The 23,082-nt window shown below is 42.6% G+C and overlaps 3 protein-coding genes across 3 annotated transcripts; 1 reads left to right on the top strand and 2 right to left on the bottom strand.

Annotated features, from left to right (window-relative positions):
* The first annotated feature begins 9,406 nt into the window (after positions 1 to 9,406).
* Positions 9,407 to 11,321, top strand: fkbp3 (FKBP prolyl isomerase 3). The gene is made up of 7 exons (XM_015948104.3): positions 9,407 to 9,561; positions 9,717 to 9,818; positions 9,906 to 10,004; positions 10,150 to 10,285; positions 10,371 to 10,438; positions 10,518 to 10,615; positions 10,905 to 11,321. The coding sequence occupies exons 1-7, from the start codon at positions 9,457 to 9,459 to the stop codon at positions 10,957 to 10,959; spliced, it is 663 nt and encodes a 220-aa protein (XP_015803590.1). The 5' UTR covers positions 9,407 to 9,456; the 3' UTR covers positions 10,960 to 11,321.
* On the bottom strand, positions 11,260 to 12,924 carry faua (FAU ubiquitin like and ribosomal protein S30 fusion a). The gene is made up of 5 exons (XM_015948105.3): positions 12,815 to 12,924; positions 12,187 to 12,268; positions 11,929 to 12,073; positions 11,666 to 11,721; positions 11,260 to 11,483 (listed from the first exon to the last, which is right to left on the bottom strand). Exons 2-5 carry the CDS (start codon positions 12,259 to 12,261, stop codon positions 11,358 to 11,360), a joined length of 402 nt encoding a protein of 133 aa, XP_015803591.1. The 5' UTR covers positions 12,262 to 12,268; positions 12,815 to 12,924; the 3' UTR covers positions 11,260 to 11,357.
* Positions 12,925 to 13,341: 417 nt separating this feature from the next.
* Positions 13,342 to 21,026, bottom strand: prpf39 (PRP39 pre-mRNA processing factor 39 homolog (yeast)). Its single transcript, XM_054748450.2, has 15 exons — positions 20,894 to 21,026; positions 19,066 to 19,469; positions 18,744 to 18,934; positions 18,475 to 18,600; positions 16,925 to 17,043; positions 16,654 to 16,821; positions 16,383 to 16,563; positions 15,924 to 16,031; positions 15,674 to 15,838; positions 15,116 to 15,242; positions 14,764 to 15,032; positions 14,462 to 14,646; positions 14,294 to 14,377; positions 14,001 to 14,115; positions 13,342 to 13,901 (listed from the first exon to the last, which is right to left on the bottom strand). Exons 2-15 carry the CDS (start codon positions 19,436 to 19,438, stop codon positions 13,812 to 13,814), a joined length of 2,301 nt encoding a protein of 766 aa, XP_054604425.2. The 5' UTR covers positions 19,439 to 19,469; positions 20,894 to 21,026; the 3' UTR covers positions 13,342 to 13,811.
* Positions 21,027 to 23,082: the final 2,056 nt, after the last annotated feature.

The following is a 23,082-nucleotide window of genomic DNA, read 5'->3' as shown; positions in this document are numbered from 1 at the left end:
CATTCATAACAACAAAACTAAACAGCATCAATGAGGGTGACTCTCAGCTAAATTGTAGCTCAACATCTGTAAAATTGAATGAGTTGTAGGGTTAGGGTGTGATTTTTGTGTTTGTTATGTCCGTAGTGAAGACCGTTCTAAATCTTTTCTAATTCTAAACATTGTGGACTTTTATCACATGATCACATTCTGACAGCTTCTTTGAATTTCACTAAGTGATTCAGTAGATATTCAGCTAACAATAACAGTTAAACTTCAGCATAACGGCTGCCTCTGTGAAACATGGTGGAGGTAGCGTCATGATTTGGGTCTGATTTGCTTTATGTGTGAAAACATTACATTAATGAAGTAGCTGCACATGTTGCTCAACCAAAGAACAGCCTAAACAAAGAAAATGTCCTGGAATAAGTCCCAACCTTATTCCAGCGGTGTCCAATCCCAGCAGTGGAGAGCCACAATCCTGCCTGTTTTAGGAGCTTTTCCCCCAACAACTGATTATGCTGCTGAAAGAAAATAAAGAAGAAATCATCTTTTATGTAGCACCTCTCAAGATAAAAATCACGAGGCTCTTCACAAAAACAAATATTTTAAAATAAGACTACTTTTTTTTAAATGTTTTAAAATTGGGAGAAGTAAAAAGTTGTGATTCAAAAGATGTGAAGAAAGGGAAAGAGAAGATGAATAAGAGGTAATCAGTGGATCCCAGAAAAGGGAGAAAAGAAGGTAGTGGCGAAGAATCAACAGAAGGTCACATCAAAACCAACCTGAACAAGTGAACTTCAGCTGCTTTTTAAAGGAGTCCACTGAGTCCACTGATCTCAGGCTCAGGGGGAGAGAGTTCCAGAGTCTGGGGGCCACAGCAGCAAATGATCTGTCACCTTTGGTCTTTAGCCTGGTGCGCTGCACAACCAGTAGGCTTTGGTTACTGGATCTCAAGGACCTGCTGGGGGTGTAGGGACTGAAAAGTTCACCAATATATGATGGTGCTTGTCCATGTAAGGCCCTAAAGACCAGAACCAGGGTCTTGAAATGAACCCTGAAGTTGACTGGCAGCCAGTGGAGCTGGAAGAGAAGCGGGGTGATGTGGGTGTGATTGGAGGACTTGGTCAGAAGCCGAGCACAGGCATTCTGAACCACCTGTAGACGGTTCAGGGAGGTTTTGCTCAGACACGTGAAAAGAGAGTTACAGTAGTCTAAGCGTGAGAAGGTGAAGGTGTGGATAACTGTCTCAAGTTCAGAGCGGGACAGAATGGGAGTCTCTGACTTTGGGAACCAGCTTGTCTGGGGCACAGATGAAGATCTCAGTCTTATCTTCATTCAGCTGTAGAAAGTTGCCAGCCATCCAGATTTTAATAGAGTCTAAGCAAGTGTGTAACCCCTGCAGCTTAGAGATCTCATGGGGCTTAAAGGAGATGTACAGTTGGATGTCATCTGCATAATGATGGTAGGAGATTTGTTTACGTGAAAGAGCTCAGGATGTGTTGAAGAGAGAGCAGATAGAGGAGGAACAGTAGAGGCCCCAGCACAGAACCTTGTGGGACACCATGTGTGAGGGAGGTGGTGGAGGACTGAAACTTAGAGACGGTCACAGAGAAAGAACGATCAGACAGGCAAGAGGAGAACCCCTCCAGAACAGTTTGTGATAGACCTACCCAGCCTCTCAGCCCATCTAGTAGTCGATGATGTTCAAAACGGGAAAACAATCAGGTCAGAAAAAGACAATCGCTTCTACACCACAAGGAAAATTAGCATTCCTAAATTCATCCACTTTCGCTTGCAACCATGGAAGGCTGTGTTGATTCAGCACATCTTGGCTAGAAGCTAATCATTAGCATTAGTGACTTCACAACATAGCAGAACTCCTTCAGGCCTGTTATTTGTGGAGATAAAACATCAACGTCGCATTGTTTTATCCAAGAGAGAGGAGTGAATGAAGGCAGTAAAAGAGTCACTTTGCTGTTAGCCAATCAGAGGTGAGACATTTAAATATCATGAATATTTTTTTTTTCTTCTGGCTCTTGGAGAGTACAGATGCTTTTTTCCTCCTCTCCTCCCTATCTTATCCCAAGGCTCTTTGTCTGTCTTTGGGTGTACGGCACTTCTGCATTTTTTCTGGAAACTGGAAATTATTAAAAATGGATCTGGTCTGTTGGTCTCTCAACGCGATTGACAAGATTTTTTCAACAATGAGAACGGGAGAAGGAGCTCCCGGTTGCCCCTCTGGGACAGAGCCAGTTGGGCATATCATGGACTCCTGGAAACAGTGGATCCTGATCTGCCTCTCTCAAATGTCTGTAGAGGATTCTGAAGACGTCTGGATATTTGTGGTGTTGGTGTCGGGATTCCTGCTGTTTGGCCTGAGCGGTTATCTGGCTTACCGGAAAATTAATGAGCTTTCGAGGAATATTGGCTCAATCCCCGAGCTCAGGGATGGATTACACCGTGCTGTGAACGCACAAACTCATACAATTGTCGAGATGAGTCGTAAGCTTGGAACTTTGGCTGAGATTCAGACTCTGGCACAGAAGGTTGATTCGATCAAGGAGAGAGTGGACGGGACAGCACGGTTGGGGATAGATTAATTTACGCCATTATTGGATCTAGAGGGGTTGGAGACCAAGAGAGCTTTAAGACAGACAGGAAATTATCTCTGTCTGGCCCCAAAACAAGTTCTTATCTGAATCTGGTGCCCTTGAGCCTGTGAGGCTGAAGTGATTACTCCCTCTCAGAAGAAATGTGGAATGCTGCCATCGCTATGGCAACTCTGTCTCCCTATCCCAGCCTGGGCGGGACTACGACCGGTGAAGGCCGTTGAACCGTTTCCAGGAGTCACTGTGCTCTCTAACCCAACTACCTCCCTCCCCTGTCCAAACGGAGGTGACGAGCGCTGCTCATCGCGGCTGCATGCAGTGATGTGAGGAGAGTCCCCAACCCTGCCTCCCCACCTAGTGGACACTTATGTTGTGTAATGTCTGAAGTCTGTGTGCATATCTGTCTGAGGTGTTTTTTGCATAGCAAAGCTGCCCTGCCTGTGGAGGGTAACTCTGAAGTGCCATTTTGCCTCCACCCGACTCAATCCTCATGTAAACCCTCTTATCTCTATTAAGGTAGCGCGACTCGGGTTGCGAATGACCACAGTCACCAATTCTTGTCATGTGTCCATGCCTATGTATGTATGTATGTCTGATCTCAGAAATGTGTGTGTACTGAAACTCTAATTTCCCTCTGGGATTAGTAAAGTATCTTTGAACTGAATTGATTAATGGGTAGGACTCATAATCCTGTTGATTCCCCCACCAAACACCTACACATAACTTTTACCTCCTGAAACAGGACTGCCAGAGATTTTTTTCCACATGAAACAAATCACAAGGCATTCATTCATAATCAAGACCACAGCAAATGTATTGATAAAAACAAGTGAATGAGGTTTTTAAAAGTAAGCATCCCCAGACTCCCACAGCACCCCTCACAGAATGTCTCCTGCAGCATTAAAAAGACATATTAATTATATCTCCAGTCAATAAAAGTCCATCTACTTTAAAACTTTAATTAAGAAGCCATTGGTGCCTCATATCATATTAATTTGCATTGTAAAAGGCAAACGTTCAAGCACCAGCAGCAGACTCGTTGTCCTGCTAAAGCTGCCGTAGCTCAGGTAGGAATCCTGTCTGCAGCAGCATAGAACCCTTCCATTCGATGCTGCAGTGGACATATGTGGATGTAATTTTAAGATGACAGAGCTGACTTGCAGTCTGCTGTGTTCATTTTTATGTGTGTGCACTGTCTAAAGTCTGGAGGGAAGCAAAGAAAAAAAAGGAGAACTAAAACTCAAGGCCATCTTGTTGTGACTGCAGGGAGGAGCGCTACTTTTAATGGTCCTCCTGGCGGTGGGGAGGGCGGACAGTGTGAAGCCTGATGGAAGCTGTGGATGCAGTCGCACACTTTTAAATCCCATTGTTAAGCCACAAAATAGACAGCTTGGAGTAATGTGGAGAGAAAAGAGTTTTTGGAGAGATTGTGATTTTGGAGCATGTGGCTCTGAAGTCTGTCCATTTTAAGCCCGGTGAGGAATAATTCTGGGACCAAATCCAGCCGAGACTTCAAACCCATCTTTTCTCTTTGGTTTCTAATTAGCCGTTAACAGATGACGCATCCCGGAGACAGACGGGCGAGGGCATGTAGCAGTGTGCAGCAAAGCCTTCAGTGAATGATACCAACCTCTTTACACCACCCAGTTCCTTTCTTTTAATTACAATTCAGAATTTTTTTCAGGTGAGTGATTTTTATTTCTCCCCTTCGGAAGCTGCAGATCAGGTTTGGACTGATCCCAGGTAAATGCTTAATAAGTCCCTCCCCCTCCCCCTCCCATTTCACATCTGAGAGATTAGGTCTGACAGGGCAGGCGCGGGTTAGCAGTGATGCTACAGATCTGCAGGCTAAACTCTGGATTGGAAATGTTCCAAAGTGTGGATGGAGACTCTTAGAGCTGTGTTGTGATGGCGGGTGTGTGACTGTGTGAAACCAGCCCACCTGCTGGAATGCACTCCCATCTCCTCCCCAGAGACGCAGCTAGAAAAAGCTGTTTTGTGAGGATTTTTTTAAAAGAAAAAAGGCCAAACTTTCTCACTGCCAGATGTTGGTGGAGCTTTCAACGGCTGACCCATCCCACCTCCCTCTTTGGCTGAGCTCCAGGAGGGGGGCCTGCAGCAGCGGTGTGAGCTGAATAGTGCTCTACAGCTAAAGACTTGTTCCTACAGCTCTGCGTGCAGGCAGGTGAGCTGAGCCAGCCATCTGGCTTAAAGGAGAGCTTATTAGGCTCAGAGCAGAAAACACATTATCCACAGCGACGTGAGGCCACTGAGGGATGATTTCCATTATGAAAGCCTTTAAGTCTACCGGTGTGAGCAGGAAGAGGAAAGTTGTTCAACTCAGGAAAGAGCTTGGTGAAATCTTAAAGGTTCTTCTGAGCAGGAAGCAAAAGAAAATGATATTTTTCTTGTACTTATTTTATTTTATTTTAGCACATTCTTCTCAGTAGTTGCAGCGTTTGTAATAAAAACCCAATAAGTTCTGTTTATTCTCTAATCTAAAAACTCCTAGGCTAAAACTCATCTACATTACAAATTGTTTTTGTTTGACTTCATGCAAAAGACCAAAAACTGTCACATCAAATGAGTATCATTCACATGAGCGGTGACAGCGTTCCCTCTCAGTAGACACCTCTCATTTATTTACTCTTTTATGGTTGTTATTTATTGTGTTTCTCAACTAGGTAAATCGTGGCCATAAATCCTCCTGTCACACTCTTTTTCCCTCTTTTTGTGAACTGTGTGCATCTTTCTGCAAATGTGGAATCATACTGACCCCTTGCGGTTGGAAACTGGAACTGCGCCTGAAGCAAACTGCAAACAAAATCCTCAGTAAATATTTAAGAGAGGGAAATGTGTTTTGTTTTTTTTTACAAAAGTTTATCCAACACATCATGTGGTTACATTATTGTAACTAAAGGCCAGTTTTGAGGCAGATATCAGAGCGTGTGCACCATTTGAAATGAAGAGCACTCCGGAGCAGCATCAAATGAGATTCCACCCCACGCTCCTGCAAACTGTTCAGGCCCAAAGAATGCTTCACAAAACACTCAACATAATTAATCCAGACGCAATGAGATGAAAAGATGTCTCTCCAAAATTCACAAGTAAACATTACACAGGTGCATGGACGTAATTTGGGGGTGGTGGGGGGGGGTCATGTCCCCCCCACACACTTTTTCCAAAGTCAAGTTTTGACCCCTGCACTTTTTACCATCCAAAAACAATATTACGCTATGTTAAATTGACACTGGTTGAGCTCTAGGACCAAGTGGGAAACAACCGTTTGTGTTGAAGCCGGTTTCCCATTAGAGCATACTGTAAAGATACACCCCCCCCGTATCCCCCCCACTTCTAAAGTGAAAATTACGTCCATGCACAGGTGTGTAAGAATTTAAAGTAATTTAGACTTTTAGTGTTTGGCCATTTCTTAGCAAAAATTTGATAATTTATTTAATTTATTTTTTGGATTTTCCATTATTACATTTTGATCCAGGTTGATGCTACATAGAGGGCAATTTGCAAAAAAAAATATGTTAAATTTTCCCATTTGAAATTCAAATTGCACTGAATCTTTATTTGGATTCTGATTCAGTTCTGAGAATAAACGAGGCTATGGGATGGAGAAGTCCTGTAGAACTAGACTCAATGGCACTTTGATCGATTTGGAGCTTGAGAGGACATGAAAAAGAATCGCATTGTTCTGCTAAACCAAATGGCAAGAGGCGATCAATTACCGCACTTGTGTCAAAATGTAATAATTTGAGCTTATGAGAGACAAAATCATGTGGTGTCTCATAGTGAAAAACTAATATTTTTGAATCCTAAAGTCATGAAAAATTCATCAAATCAAAAGTCAACATATTCTATAATTTTAAAGAGAAATACAATAAGTAAAGTGATCCAGGCTGAGCAATGTCTGTGTCAGCAGCCATCATCTCGTAGCTCTGTTATCTCACAGCTCGGTACCAAATCATGTGACGTGTTTATGTTAACGGCCCAAGAAAATTTAAAACAACAGTTCCACCTTGGAGCTGACTGAAACCCCAGTTAGAAGACAAATCCGGCATGAAACAAACATTTACCAATTCATTATTAACTCATTCACTGCCAGCCGTTTCCTGATCGCTAACGGCCTTCGCTGCCAGCGTTTCTCACCGTTTTTACTGTTTTTTTAAAGAGTCACAGAACGTTGTGCGCTAGGATGATGTCGACGCCAAAACAGCCAAAACAAAGCGGAGATTCACCTCTTACATCAGGAAGAATCCGTGTGTTTCGAGCGTTATCCGTTCTTTCATAATCCGTTGTTGAATTGTGATCGGCAGACGCTTTTCCGGTTTGCACCTCACTTTTTTTACAGGAATGACCCAAAACGATCTCTTAACACATGGATGTTCTGCTTCCTGATCATGTGACGTGTGACGTATGCAGATGAAGATCGGCTTCAGGGCTGAGATGTTCGTTCTCTCGGCTCGGGGGATCGTTCCGATGCTCAAACAGTGAAAAAATGCAAATGACGACTTGGCAGTGAACGGTTGTATCTAAAATGATGACTTTAGTTGTCAATGGCAGTGAATGAGTTAAAGTATCAGATATGATGACAGTGTGACACAGTGACTAAGACAATTAATTAGTGTGGAGAGCAATATTATGTAAAAATAAAGGAGTTGGAGTTGATTGAGTTGAGACACTCTCTCAGGGCTGCGTTAAGAACATTGAGGACTCAGACTGACTTGAGCTGTGACTGAGCCATGACTTGACGACAACCAGCAACAGTCTGAGTGACCTATGACCTGAAAACGGGACAACAAGCAACAGAATGACTTGACTTATGACATAACGACTGAGCTCAAAGCACTGAAGCCTTGGTGAAGGGGTTCATGACGTCTGGTACTCCCGTAGGAACAACATCATCAACAGCAACATCATCATTGAGGGCACCAGACGAGACCAACTAGGTGTGGTGGAACGCCATCGAACGGCAGTGGTTGTTCGAACGACCCACGCCGTGGGGCTTCGATCGAAAGGAGACACGGGGAACCACCGGGCCAGCATTTGCCAGCCCAGGAGCAGAATCGAGGTCTTCAGGAGGTGCGACGGGATCAGGAGGTGACAAAGGAGGTGAGTTGATTCTTAGGGGTTAAAAGGGCTGTTTTCTCCAGCTTGGTCACCTTGAAGACTTTAACCCTGATCACCTGTTGAAGTCCTTTAGAGCTCACCAGTAGGTGGTGGAGCAAAGGTGATTCTTAAGGAGCTTTAAACTGTCCCTGGTCCCTGGCAACTGGACTTCTTTGGTTGCTTGATGACGTTTCACTTCTCATCCGAGGTCACACCTTCCTGCATTTAATCAACACAAGGATTCCCTCTCAACAGGGGATAGAGAGGCGGGGTACCCAGAGTAGTTTCCGCTCGATAAATAACAATAGACAGACGCAGTTTATAAGTTTGACTCGTCCATGTTTCAGTTAGAATTGACAAAGCTCCTCGGATGAGAAGCGAAATGTCTTCAAGAAACCAAAGAAGTCCAGTTGCCTTCACTTGAACCCTTTAGATTACCAAGAGCTGGATGACTGAGAACCTTCACCAGAATTGATCATTATAGAAAAGCTTAATTCCATTAATGTTTAATTAATGAATGCTATTTTCATAACATTTTGGTGAACTAACAGGGAATTATTGAGCTTCCAGTAAGAGCTCCAGTGTGCTCGAGCAATATAATGCCTGAGGACAACTTGTAGACAAATTAGCAGTAGTGGTAGTAGTAGTAGTAATAGTAGTAGTAGCATTATTATTATTATTATTAGTAGTAGTAGTAGTAGTAGTAGTGGTAGTAGTAGTAGTATTAATAGTAGTAGTAGTAGCTTTATTATTATTATTATTATTAGTAGTAGTAGTAGTAGTAGTAGTAGCAGTAGTAGTAGTAGTGGTGGTAGCTGTAGCCGTAGCAGCAGCAGCAGCAGTAGTAGTAGTAGTAGTAGTAGTAGTAGTAGTAGTAGTAGTAGTAGTAGTAGTAGTAGTAGTAGTAGTAGTAGTGGTAGTAGTAGTGGAAGTAGTGGTGTTGTTTGAGTGAGAAACAGTGAGATCAGGTTTTCCAACACCAACCTTTGGAGTTTTGCACTTTTCTCCCCTGGTGGGTAACAAAAGAGGAGAGATGAGACCTGGGAGATTTCCTGTAAAGAGATAATTGCAGCGAGATGATGATGCTCCACCATCATACCAAGCTGGAGAACAAGGCCATGCAGATATTTATTCATCTCTCTAGTTGGTTACTAGGCAACAAGAGTTACTGGGTGAGAGTGATGCTCTGTGTGTGTGTGTGTGTGTGTGTGTGTGTGTGCATGCGTGCGTGCGTGTGTGCGCGTGCGTGCGTGTGTGTGTGTGTGTGCATGCGTGCGTGCGCGTGCGTGCGTGCGTGTGTGTGTGTGTGTGTGTGTTATGTCTTGTTTAGCCATTTGAATGCTGTAGTAACATCTTCGGTCCGCCAGAGGATGGAAAAATCCTTATCTTCGAAAACCAGATACTAATTGATTCTCGTTGTGTTTCCATTCATTTGACCTAAATAATACATATGAATCCCTTATAAACATAGTATGTTGCCATCTGTCAAGTTAAACGACCGATGAATAAACTTTTGCACTGAACATTAGCAGTAAAAAATAAAGTTTGTTTATTGTTTACCAAGTGGGTGAGCTATTTTAAGCAAACTTGCATTAATTTGTGTTATATCTTTTTCAGTCTATTTTTAGTAAATGTAATATTCATATAACTAACTTAGTAGCTTCCTTGAAGATAAATAAACAAATAATCGAATTCAAAACAAAAACAATGCGCAGCGAGTTCAAAGGTCACCAGTTTGCCTTTTAAGATGGCGGCCGAGCCAGCACGGGAATGGAGCGATGAGCAGCTGAAAAGTGATGATTTACCCAAAAAAGACATAATAAAGTTCATCCAAGACAATGCTTCACACTCGGTATGATTCTCGCTTTATTTTCGGGGAAGTTTCATTCTTAATATTGTGTGTTTTACGATGCTAATGTTCACTAAACGGATTGCAGGGCTAGCAACAATACTGCAGCATCAAAAACGTGCTAACGCTCCCATTCTGGCCGCGTGTTTGTCTTCCAGTTCCTCAATGAGCACAAGCTGCTGGGAAATATTAAAAATGTGGCCAAAACAGCAAAGAAAGAGCAGCTCGTGACAGCGTACAACCAGCTGTTTGAGAGTAAAGTGAGTGATGCTGAGGAGACCTGAATATCAGATGCTGTGTCATCTATAAACATGATAAACGTGAATGCTGTAAGTTTTATTTTGCAGAGATTTAAAGGCACAGAACCAGAGGAGCTGACCGAGCAGGTGAAAGCAGTGAAAATAGAAGAAAAGCCCAAAGAAGTGAAGGCAGAAGTGGTGGATGAGGTGATTTTTCTGGTTTATGCACAACAAATTTAGTCTTTATTTTGAAGATGTTATGACTCCCATCCACTACGTTTCTTCATAATTTCATCAGCAATACACTGCTGCGTAAGGATAACGGAGGCTGAGGTGATTCTGCTTGTTTTAGGGTCCTCCAAAGTACACCAAATCCATCCTAAAGAAAGGCGACAAGACAAACTTTCCTAAGAAGGGTGACACTGTGAGCTGCTGGTACACTGGTACCCTAGAAGATGGAACGGTGTTTGACACGAATATACCCTCAGGTATGATGCCAGAAATACGGGTTTGGAACTTCAGACCAGCATCTTTCATGTTTACGGATAAAACTCAGTCTGTCTTCATCTTTAGTGGCGAGAAAGAAGAAGCAGGCTAAACCTCTGAGCTTCAAAGTAGGCATGGGCAAAGTCATCCGAGGAGTAGGTTTTTTTTTTATCCTTCATGTGCATGTTCACAATTTCCACAATGTTAGACTCTTAATTCCTGCCGTCACTCCAGTGGGATGAAGGCCTTCTGACTATGAGCAAAGGGGAAACGGCCCGGCTGGAGATTGAAGCGGAGTGGGCGTACGGGAAGAAAGGCCTCCCTGACTCCAAGTATCCTTCTCTTTGGCATCACAATAAAACAGGTTTCATTTTACTGGGCTAGTTTTCTTAATCTTGTAGAATTTTTGTGGTACTGGAAAGTACTTTAACTCTTTAAAATAAGCAGGAAATAGGGTTTTGATCATAATAGTCATAAATGAGTTGTTTACGTTTAGGTGTTTTTTCTCTAGTTTAAGGTGCTGGATAATATTGAACATCTTGACTGTGGTAAATTATATTTTTGTGAAGGTTATAGTTTGACTTCCTGTTAACACATTTTCCTTAATTCCAGCTCCACCAGAATCCCTCCTAATGCAAAGCTGATTTTTGAGGTTGAGCTGGTGTCTGTGGATTAAACAGTCCACCAGCATTGCTCTCCATATGCAGCTTTTGGATCCCTATGTTGAAATGTCGTTTGGACTGCACTTAAACAGTCCACTTTGCCTTTATCTAGTCACATGTCATTTGTTTAAACCAGAATGATTGTAATGTTTCCGTGTACAAAATAAAGTTCTTAGTTTGTACAAAAGACTTAATTACTTCATTTTAATTTTCACATTTAGCTGTTTCATTGAACTTGTACATTAAAGATGCTATGAAATAAAAGCACCAAGCTTTTCTACATTTATTATAATCTAGTACCACGACACAACGCGTTGAAGCCAAGTTAAACTTCTTTATTCTGTACAGAAATAAACATTAACTTGGTAAAAGATGACAGATGGCGTTTGTCGTTTCTCCTCCGGGTTGCTGATTAGGAGTTTGCATTTGGACCCTTCTTCTTTCCGAAGGTGGGCACGACATTCACGAAGCGCCTGTTGTACTGGATACGGCGCTTGGCACGGCCAGTCTTCTTTTTTTTCTTCTCCTGTTTGTCGACCTGGATGGAAAAAAAACGCAGATATTTAGGATTGTACCAGTTAATGACTTTTTATAAATTACATTTTTAATAACTGACTCAAACTGTGAGGGAAAACAACTAAATGTTTCTTTATACACCCATTTTGGACAATTCCTTAACTATAAATGCTTTAATGGAGTTAAAGATGTAAAATTCCTTACTTTGGGAGTCTGGCCTCTCACTTTTCCAGCACGGGCAAGTGAACCGTGCACCTTACCTGAAAGAGAGCATGATTAAACTATAGGTCTTCAAAAATAAATAACTATTCATATGATGCTGTTTATATGTACAATCAGCAGTTTACCACTCACTACCTTGTCAAACTGATAACCTACAAACTTGAGTTTGATTCATTATCTATTTGTCACGTTTGCTAATGGCATACTCTCACATGTATACATTCACTTTGCATCTATGTACTAACCTCCAAGCAGCCTGCCGGCAACCTCCAGGGTACAATGCTCGGACACACCACAAGATGCCAGGGAGGCGTTGTCCTCCAGTGGGCACCCAGCAAGCAGCAGGACCTGATCCTCCACATGGAGTCCTTCCAGAGTCTGGACATGGGCCTGGAAAACACCAAAACCCAGATATTATTAGAGCAATTCCTGCTTTGAGCATCTTAAAATGATTATAACAGCAGAGTGTGTTGGAAATAATATAACAGAGGCCAGCATCCTACCTTAATCTGGCCAACAGTCTCCTGTCCGGTCACCTCAAGGGTGTGAGTATTCTGGGCACGCAAAAAGAGCTGCATCCTGAGGCTGCAAGGAAACGTTTTCAGTTAGCTCTGCTGCTGCTAACAGGTGCAAAAGGACGGCATAGATAAAATACCCAGATGTTAGACAGGTAGATGAGCTGACACACAACCACAGGCTTCACACAAACTCCACATCAATGTGCGTTCTTCTCTCAGAATTAGCTACAGCTTTCCTACACAAACCAAGATGTCTGCCACTGTCGTTAGCTGCGGAAATTCGATGGTTTTGTTTCATAATCTTTTAAAATACAAACATTTAACCTTAGACTCATAAACAAATCCAAACCAGACGTTAGGTAGATGTTAAAAAGCCTCAAACACAAGGAAGCAGAGGGTGGACGAGTTCCCGGTATACTCAACGCTAGCTCAACTAGCCTCATGAGGACATGCGTTTTAAGAAAAACCGCACAAAATACTTAAAATACACTATTAAGTCGAATGTTTAAACACATCACATACAGCCTAAAGATAAAAGTAGTGTATTTGAAAACTTAGACTGTCTTGAGGTTGGTTTAATGATGATTTTTGACTAAAACTATACGGTTCCTACCTCGTTTGATGCTAGTCGTTCCACGCTAAGCATAAAAAGGACCGTCTGCGGAGCGACACTGCGCATGTGCAGATTTGCGTAACGCTCGGCGGAAGTGATGGTGACGACTTGACGCTTTTTAATAAATGATAAATGACCCCCGCTTGTATAGCACCTCTCAGAGTAAGGACTCCAAAACGCTTTACACTACTGTGTGTCACTCATCCATTCACACACTGATTACGCCTAATCTATCCCCTGCTTTAGGAGGGAAACAAACTCTTTAATCACGTATTACGTATTGACTACATGATACCCTGTGTGCTAGCTCCAGCAGACTTTCATGTTCGATTATTTTTCTATTTGACTTCGTCTAAAACTTGTTTTCTTTACATCTGTGGTGAATGCTTTAGTAATTTAGAAGCAGCTACATTATGACTAAAGATTACATCAATTTTTGGTCAAGGTGTGTGTGTGTGTGTGTGTGTTAGCTCACCAGCTTTTTACTTCTGATACTTTGAACCAACCACATAAAACAAAACGAGACATGAGGATACCACTCTTTATTAAGAAATCAAGTCAAAATTAAAAAAGGGATTCTTCATTGCTCCCAATGGAAACAAGCATGAAATACTAAAAATGTTCATTTGGAAACTTGACCACAACAATTAACTGTGTTCCTTACAAGCTTTAAACGGAAACACAAACAGGTCAAAATAATCCAATGTAGGTCTCTCGTATGTCATGCATAGGAAAAACAAAACCTTCAACTTAAACAGTGCAGAGATGATTAATTTAGCAGTTACGTTCCTCCACAAAATGAGATGAACATCGTTACCATGGAAGGCCAAATATCATCTAACAAAAGAATGCTGCAACACGTCAACTGTAAGCCAGGAAGTAGAACTAGAAAAACTCCACAGCGTAGTTCAACTGAAATCTCTTGATAAATTTGCTTGCTCCAAGATTTAAGGTCAGAAAAGATCCCACTTCCATCTTCATGTAAAAAGCTTGTTCATCATGTAGGAGGGGGAGGGTAGTATTGGTTGTACTGGGCATACTGGTTGTACTGTCCCCAGGAATTCTGTCCCCAGCCACCGTACTGTTGCTAAAGACAAAACAAAGCAAGTAAGTTAATGCCTCATGGCTCTGGTGATCGTGAGTTTGTTAAACACAACGTAAGGATGTGGTTAGAAGACAACCCTACCTGGTACCAGTTGTAGTTGTACGCAGAGCTGTTTGCCTGCATGTCTGTCATGGCGTTTGCCGCAACAGCTGAAGGGTCGTCCACACGCTGTCTTTTGGCGTCACTTTCTTGAGAGCTAAAGAAGAAAGCTTAAATTAGCAAATATGATTTAGGGCCCCTCCCCCCAATGGTAATGCTTTAGCTACTTTAAAACCTACACATAGTTTGTAGTTAAATACTTGAGTAAAACCTGCTTTCAGAGTGTTACGCAGGTACTGGTGGATCGGCGTGACCTGAGCGATGGCTCTACACACCTGTCATAACCATTCTCAGCCTTCCTCTTCAAAGATTCGCTTTCTTTCTGTAGCTTTTGTTGTTCCTCGTATGCCGCCACAAGCCTGAGGAAATAAGATCACATTTGTGACCCAAATACAAAACGCGTATACAACATTTGCAGTCTGTTAACAAATTAAGGAACTTACACGTTGATGTCACTGCCAAAGTCTTCCAGAAATTCCACCTTGCGCTGGGAAAAGGTGATGCGGGATTCCAGGGGCATGGAGCTCCTCAAGGCTCGGTCAAAACAGGCCAAGATCTCCGCTTCGTTCTGCTGGACACCTTCACTAAACTCCAGCTCCAGTAGATTCAAATACAGCTTTGAACTTGTCTGTAATTGCAAAGAAATATACAATAAATAAAAAAAAAATCAACCCAAATATCACAGAATTTGACAGATTCTTAGTTGTACATTTACAATTTCATGCATCCGTCAGCCAACTCTCACCTGATCCTTCTCGATAGCCTCGAGCAGCACCTTTTTCGCCTTGCTCAGACTCCTCTGCACTTTAATTAGATGTCGAGCCAGCTTCACAGCATAGAACGACATCTCAACAGAACTCTTCGCGGACTCCATCGCTTCCCTCAACAAGGCTTCTGCTCCCTCCATGTTCCCGCGGCGACGCTCCAGACTAACCCTCCGAAGACGCACCAGAGCCAGACCCGGGATCGCTTCTTCCAGGAATTTCAGGATCCTCTGAGCCTCTTCGATGTTGCCTGGAAAAACAGGCAGAATAACTTAGGTCTGCCTTCTTTAACTTACTTCCTTTTTAGTCTTTTAGTCTCAGCGAGTCGCTCACCTTGCTGCTCCTCAAAGGCCGCCCACATCACGTGGATGGAGGGTTTCTTGGGGAGGTGGATGGTGCACGCCTTCTTGAAGACATGTCTCACTCCATCGGTGCTGAAGCCCTCTAGATATTTTGCATACTTCAGAGAGAAAAACAGAAAGCAAGTAGGAAGAAATGCAGGAGAGGACAGAGAAAAAAGAAATGAAGGAAAGAGAAAAGCAAAGGAGACAAAACATTTAAAACCTATCGTTTCAGCTGACGCAGACAGTCAATTGCTTCATTGACAAGATCGTTCTTGAAATTTTCTGTGTAAACCCATCAGCACCTTCATGGAACCAATTAGATAAGTTTCTGTAAGGTAGTGGGGAGACGAAGAAGATGCAACGTAGTAGTTGGCAAATGCTGCAGTCAAATCTTGTGTGGCAAGCTGGCCATCCCCTAATACAACAGATACAGTCACATATCAACGTTACACGCAAAGAGTGCAGGACGTTTTACTGTGTCGATCATCGTTGATGGGGAAGTGCAGGGCGGCAGCAGCATTGTGAGGGCTGTTCGAGATCACATTACCTTGATCCAGAACTCCTCGTAGAGAGCACAGGCGATGAGGCATCGTTCAAATAGGACAACCACACGCTCCGGAGTGCCGTTTTCTATTTCAAATTCCAGATATTCTCTCCAGTTGTTCAGCTGCGTCTTCTCCAAGGCTTTGACGTGGAAGTACGGTCTCTTGATCTAAAAGGGACGCCGTTCATTAGAAAATCAAATCAAGGCAGAAAACAGATTCAATGCGAGCTGACCAACAGAAACCAAAACGTACCCCTTCTTCAAAGGCCCAGCGCTTGCTGACTTCATGCTCGTTGTGGTTGAACACTTCCTGGCGACTCTCAATGACCTTGTGGCGCATGTTCTCGATCTCTGTTACTCTCTGCATAGAAAACACAAAAACCCAAATTCAGCACCTTCGTTCTTTTGATGTAAAATCTGCAAGTCCTGCAACCAAGAATGTACATCACCAAGAAGCCTGTGGAGGAAAGAGGAATGTGTGAGGACAGGAGCTGGGTTCAAGCCCTGGTTGATCCTTTAGAGGGGCCCCAACTGGTTGCCAAGTTGAATCCCACTAACGATTACTGGCTTGGCTGCTGACACAGAGATACTTCTACAAACCTCAACATTGTTTTGTCCATTTTAACTTGGACAGCAGGCACAGATTCAACTACTCTGCAAGCAGGATTGTTCCGATTTGTGTACATCATTGGACAGGCAATCCGATTTATACCTTAGCAGGATCTGCGAGATCCTCAGTGCCAGGCGGTAGCTCCTCTTGAGCAACACTCGGTTCTCCATCTTCACCAACCATTGCAGACAGGCTGGATTTAGAGAGCTCAACCCTAAGCTGAACAAACTCCTCTTCAGACAGGAAGTATCTGGGGTGGTTGTTCTGCACGTGGTCCTTGAACCTATAAAGGTAAAACAAATTTCACAATAAGTACAAAAGACTCCAGTGAATGAAAAGGGTGAAAGACATGAGGTGTAGTTAAAGTTTGTACTTTTGAAAGTGCTGCGAGTACAGCTGTGTTGGGATGCCCAGGATGCGATCATAGATAGCAGTAACATTAGCCAGCTTCTGCTGTTCGGTCTCCCAGGTTATGAAGGCCTCCCACAGGCGGTCTGAGCGAAAGTCCGTTCCTGCTGCAAGCACTGCGTGTTCGTAGGAGCTGGGGTCAAAACACACAACTTTGTATTAGCTGAATGCATCTTTCAAGCATATCCAAGATTACGGTGTTTAATCAGATCATGAAAGGGCTTTGCTTTGCTTACGCTCGAATGCGTCCCTCAGTTTCTGGGTCAGTGAGATCGGAGTTCTCTTTGATAAAGGTGAGGTAGTGAAGCCAAAGATCCACACTGAGGGGAATGGCCTGAAGGCCTCGTCTGTATACCTGGGAAATTTACAATCTTGTTAGTGGCTTGACATGTTCGTCAAACGGCTCTTTTTATTCACTGTAAAGTACCAGAATGCAAACTGGAGGCTGACAGTAGCACAAGAACACGGTCCTTAGTGAAGGTAAAAGTATACTTGGTCACTAGGGTTGGGCATCGTTTGAATTCAAACGATTCCGGTTCAGAATCCAATTCCACGTTTCAACTTCAGTCCCCATCGAGTCCCAATTCCAATTCAAGAGGCAGGGTCCAAAAGATGTTCATGTTTTAAACGAGCCAACCAACCACGGGTCTTTACTTGATGGAATAATCTGAACTTCAACATGAATTTTAATTCTATGGACAATAACCTCGTTATGATTTAGAAACGCGTTTTCAAAAAAGAAAGAAAAAGACTTGCAGCACAATCACTGTGCTTGTTTCTGATCACAACCCGAGCACGGGAACTGAAGAAGCTTCCAGGATGAGAGGCAAAACGTCTTCAAGATAACCAGAAAGGTCCAGCAGTTGTCAGTTAAAACTCTCAGGATGACCAAGTCCAGGATGAGTGAGAACCTACACCTACATGCTGCAGCAGCAATTCAGTCAGAAGGGAAGCTGAACTGTAGATGCAACTGCTACCAGATTTAAAACATTTAAATTCTGAGGAAATAGTTCAAAAAGGCAAAAAATAATCTCAACTTTGTGTGTTGTGAGCTTTATTAAACGATTATAATCATCATATTATCTGTATCGGCTTTCAGTGGCCAGATGTCAGCCGTCCACCACAGAGAAAGGTTGATCTAGCATTACAAGTTGAATTATTTTACAGGTCACTGGCTCAGCCTTCTGGCGGTCACACTCACACAAACAAATGTTAGTGGAGAGTAGCTGCATTTGACTACTGATGCTCCGTGTTTTCATTTCGGCAGGGAGCCATGAAAACTCACCTTGCTCCACCCAGTTTGTTCTTTAAAAAGTGTGGTAAATTCAATGTGTTGATGAATTTAACAAGCTTCCTCTGTGCCACATGTTTTGCTGCAGGATGCAAAGTTTTCATCACGGATTAAGTTCGGCAGACACGTTTGTACATATCTTTGTGGATGTGCGCCTGCACAGTGTGAGGGAAGGGAGGGAGAATGCAATGCTGCACAGTCAAGAGTCTCAGCAGGCAGCAAGAACAGAAGCAATAGACAGGTGATATGATCGGCTCTAAAAGGCGTTGGTCAGAAACTGCAGATCACATCGTTTGCCTCTGGAGATCAGTAGCAGATTCTGCTAGATATGGAAACACAACAGTCCCAGATCCAGTCAATGCTTGATGCCCAACCCTATTGGTCACCAGTTAAATATTTATACAAAACTATGCAAAAAAACAACAACACACACACACACACACATGCATGCACATATCTGGATTAGACATGTGACTTAAGGACTTAATCATTTACCTCTTCTGCCACCTGTATATTTCCATGCTTTTTCTCAAGATCTGCATACTTCTTCCAGTAGCCATAGCAGTAGGGGTAACGTAGGAAGAACATGTCAAATGATTTTCTTGCTGCTACAAGGAAATTCTGCAAAAAGGTCAAACAAATATATTATTTATATGTTCAGGTTAATCAGCTTAATATTCCACGATGGTGACTGAACACGTATGTTTTATTCGATTACATATTTCACAGACAACTGAAGCACATCTCGGTCTGGAGTTCCTTACTTCTTGCTCCACATACTGCAGCAGGGTGACCCAGGCGTTAAAATCGTCAGGGGTATCCTCACATGCTTTATAGAGCTTTTCAAACTCAGAGGGCAGCTGTGGTTCTCCAGGATCAGCAGATTCTTGTACACTGTCTTTGGGTGCTTCTTCCAGCTCCATGCCATCCTCCATCAACTGTTCTCCAGCCCCATCTAGACAACAGTAACAAAAATTAGTCGTTTGTTAAATTGTTCTAACAAAAAACTGCACACCACATTCGTTTCTTTGCTTTTTTTTTGGTTTCCAACAAGTTCACATCAAGGATTTTTTGTTTTGTATTCACCTTGACTTTCAACCTGTACAGCAGCCTCTGGCTGATACCCAGTGGGTTCTGCTGCTTGTTCTGCTTCTTCTGCAGGCGGAGGGGGTGGTGGTGGCGGTGGTGGAGGCGGTGGGTGCTCTTCTTGAAAGAGCTGAGCATTTGCCAGCTGAAACTGCTCAACAGCTTTCTCCACAGATGCCAGCTCTGTACAGTTCATTTGTTGCTGTTCCTGTCCCGGAGCATCCCGAGATGCATCAGAGTCTCCTGGCAAGGCGGGCTGTGGTTCTGAAGAAACGTGGCTCGCAGACCACTCAGCTGCTTGACCTTCAACAGGAAAGTCAGGAAGATTTGCATTTCCATTGCTCTCCATGGCAGCGGACTCAGTGTCCAGCATTAATCCAACAATTGATCTGAGAATTTCTGGTCTGTAGAGATAAACAAATAATGACAATTAGAAAATTGAGAAAAAATAAAAATAACTGCAATAAATTGACAACTTCCAAGACACTTTTCAAAAGAAAAAACAACATATTTTTGTTACTTGAGATTCACCAACCTTCAGACTTTCTTACAGACAGAAAAATCAAAGACTTAAATAACTGGATGTCACAAAATTTGCTGCCAGAATTTATCAACTTCATTTTTAATAGTTAACCAGAATCGACCATTTCACGTATGAAGTGATAGGATACACACCAATAGATTCAACAAAAAAGTGCAAAAAAAGTTATGCAAAACAAAGTTGCTGTCTTTAATGTGTGACAGATTTGTAATCATTTAACAGGGTCACAAGACATATGCTTTCAGGAATTTGTTTCATAGTTTCCCGTTTCGGATGCTTTGGTATAAAATTTCTTTCAATTAATACCCTATTAGGCTAGAAATGTATCGCAAAACTTAAAAATAATCCAACGCCTGTTCAAACACCTTTGAACACGTTACTATTTTACTTTTAAGACAAGCCATGCCACTAAATAGTTCATCCTGGGGGCGACGGTGGCACAGGAGTTAAGTGCTCGCCCCGTAATCGGAAGGTTGCTGGTTCGAGTCCCGCTCAGTCTGTCGCTGTCGTTGTGTCCTTGGGCAAGACACTTAACCCACGTTGCCTGCTGGTGGTGGTCGGAGGGACTGGTGGCGCCAGTGCTCGGCAGCCTCGCCTCTGTCAGTGCGCCCCAGGGCAGCTGTGGCTACATTGTAGCTCATCCCCACCAGTGTGTGAATGTGTGTGTGAATGGGTGAATGACTGATTGTGTTGTAAAGCGCCTTGGGGGGTTCTAGGACTCTAGAAGGCGCTATATCAAATACAGGCCATTTACCATTTACCATCCTAATGACCTGTTGTGTGTACTTAGATCCTGGACGTAGCCTGTAAACAAATGACTCTCAAATGGATACCGCAGTCAGTTTCAATCGATGATCCTCGCTTAGTGTGAAGCCATGATTCATCCGTGTGGTTCTTTGCATAAAGTACAACCTAAAGTTAGGCCTGTCTACTTTAGGTAAAGTAGCACAGTTAGCTACTAGCGTTCGCGCGGCGTTGTGAAGGCTGTGGTTATTCAATTATTGACATTTATTTAGGCAAATATTGTTTCTGTTTAGGTCTCGATATATCATTGTGTCCACGTTTATCCAAAAATTTGATATAGAGAATGTTTACATGCTGGTTCAATTAGAATGCACGCCAAGCCTTTGCTTCCGTCTCCAGTAATTAGTCGGCACCATTTTGCTAGCTAGCCGGCTAAAGACGGCGGTTTCCACTAGCGTGGATTGGCATTAACCGAGTGGTAAATTGCAACACAATCGAACTAGACTACACAAAAATAGAAAATGTCGAGGGTGAAATTCCTACCTGTAGCGTTAACGTCACTGTAACGATTTCAGGGAACTTGTACAGTCTGGAAAATCAGCGACGAGCAAGCGCTAAACGCGCCTTATCTACCATACTTATCGGTTTGAAGGAAGCACAGCAGAAGAGACAGCGCATGCTCACTCCAATCACCATAGACACGCATAAAAGGGGTTTACAGGGCTCTGGTCCAGGGGTTCTGGTCTCGCCTACCTACCCAACATAACATAATAAATTGTTTAAAGATAAAAAAAATCAAAAGACCCTTTAAAAGAACAAAAAGTAAAAAAATAAATGAAAAAATAAAATAAAATAAAAAGATATGTGTTACTCTCTCTCTCTCTCTCTCTCTCTCTCTCTCTCTCTCTCTCTCTCTCTCTCTCTCTCTCTCTCTCTCTCTCTCTCTCTCTCTCTATATATATATATATATATATATATATATATATATATATATATATATATAAAGAGAGAGAATTTATTACAAACAAAACTACATATGGAATACAACAATTTATACTTTTAAAATTCAAGTCTGTTTGGTCAACATTTTGAGGCTTTAAAGATTCTCTAAAATTTCAAAACTGGAATAAAAAATACAGTTTCAAAGCCAAATGCAGGTTCAAAATAAAGTGAATGTATTACTGCAAAAGAGTAAACAATGTGGGTTTTATTATAAAATAGCAGATTTTAGTTCTGCACACACAAAAGTAAACAATGGGAAAATGTTGCTACTGAATTTTGTAAAGAAAAAAGATAATGCTGATATGGTCATAGACTTTTAAGTGATTAGGCTATGATTTACTATTTATTGTCAATAGATAATTTAAATGAACTGTGTGCTCGACGACATGTACATCTGGGGACTAGCCCCCCTGCACAGCCTCCACGTCACACTAGTGGAAACAGTTTGAATGAATGATAAGGCACATCGGCTGTAAACCACTTCCTCGGTTAGTTACATCAACCAACTAGCTGAATATGAGTTATCAGCAGAGTCCAGTGTGTTTATGTTGGGTCACATGTCACACAGGAGAATGTTAAATGCTTAATGAACGCACAAATGGCGTCATATGAAAATCCAGGACCGGTTAGCCATTTAGCTGTCATGTTGCGCGCATGCGAAATGGCGTACAGTGCCTTCACGGGTAGTGGGAAATTTAAATATCTGAAAAAGGTACTTGCAGATTTCTCACCTTTGCGTTGCTTTTTAAATATTTAACACTCTGTTTTTATATTAAACCACAACTTATATGATCCAAAACAGTTAAATACATTAAACCCCGTTTTTTGTTTAACGTATTATTTTAAATATTAAAAATGTCTAAATAAATAACGACTAATCTTTTATTTCCCCCCATAACAATTTGTTTTATTATTCGAGCCGCTGTGACGTGTGAACGGGAGTCGTTTTGTTGAAGACTGATTGATGGTGTTTGTCCGTGTTGTTGCTCGAAATGCTGCAGCCTTTGTTAGTTTTCAGATGTCCGTGGTTTGAAGGAGTTCTTGAACGCATCAATCGTGTGTGAGCGTTGTAGAGGAAGTGGCGGGTGAGCTGGGTCCGCACCTTTTCCGGTAACACAGCACCGCCACTGCTGCGAGTGAACGGTTGGAGACAAGAGAGAGAGGGGAGGAAGACAGACCGAGGGCGGCGAGAGCGGGAAGAGACGGTTCGGGGTTTGGAGAGAATGACCGCCGCAGACGCAGGTGATTATCGAGTTTCCGGTTTTTTTTACATGCTTGTTTTGAACGTTTCTGTTAGCTAAAATTGTATTTTGTCATATCCAAAGTTGTCCTCTGTACTAACACCCCTCCCTTCCTTCTCCTGGCTGCTCCTGTGTCACAGGGGGAAGAGAAGAAAGTCGGTTGAATCAATGACCTTTAGCGGTCTTCCTCTGGGCTCCCCGGCACAGAAGCGGAGCGGAGAAGCTACACAGTCTTAGCATGTTTTAGTCGAAAAATCAACGTGCTTTGAAGGTCCATCGAGCAGGGTGAAGAAAAAAAGCTAAGGCCAAGTGTGGACAGCCGGTAGTCAAGAAGGAAGTGGGAACCCCCAGCTTGTACTGGGCCTGATTTGTATTTTCCTCTTTTGGTTGCAGCCACTAATTAAAGAAAAAGTCTACTTAGTCTCCGGCTGAACCCAAAGTAATTGGATTCATTAGAAGAAAATCGAGATCTGCGAAGAGAGACTGTGA

This window comes from Nothobranchius furzeri, chromosome 2, assembly GCF_043380555.1.
Source record: "Nothobranchius furzeri strain GRZ-AD chromosome 2, NfurGRZ-RIMD1, whole genome shotgun sequence".
Lineage (NCBI taxonomy): Eukaryota > Metazoa > Chordata > Actinopteri > Cyprinodontiformes > Nothobranchiidae > Nothobranchius > Nothobranchius furzeri.
The sequence above is the reverse complement of the archived record's forward strand: the minus strand, read 5'-3'. Positions and strand labels throughout refer to the sequence as shown.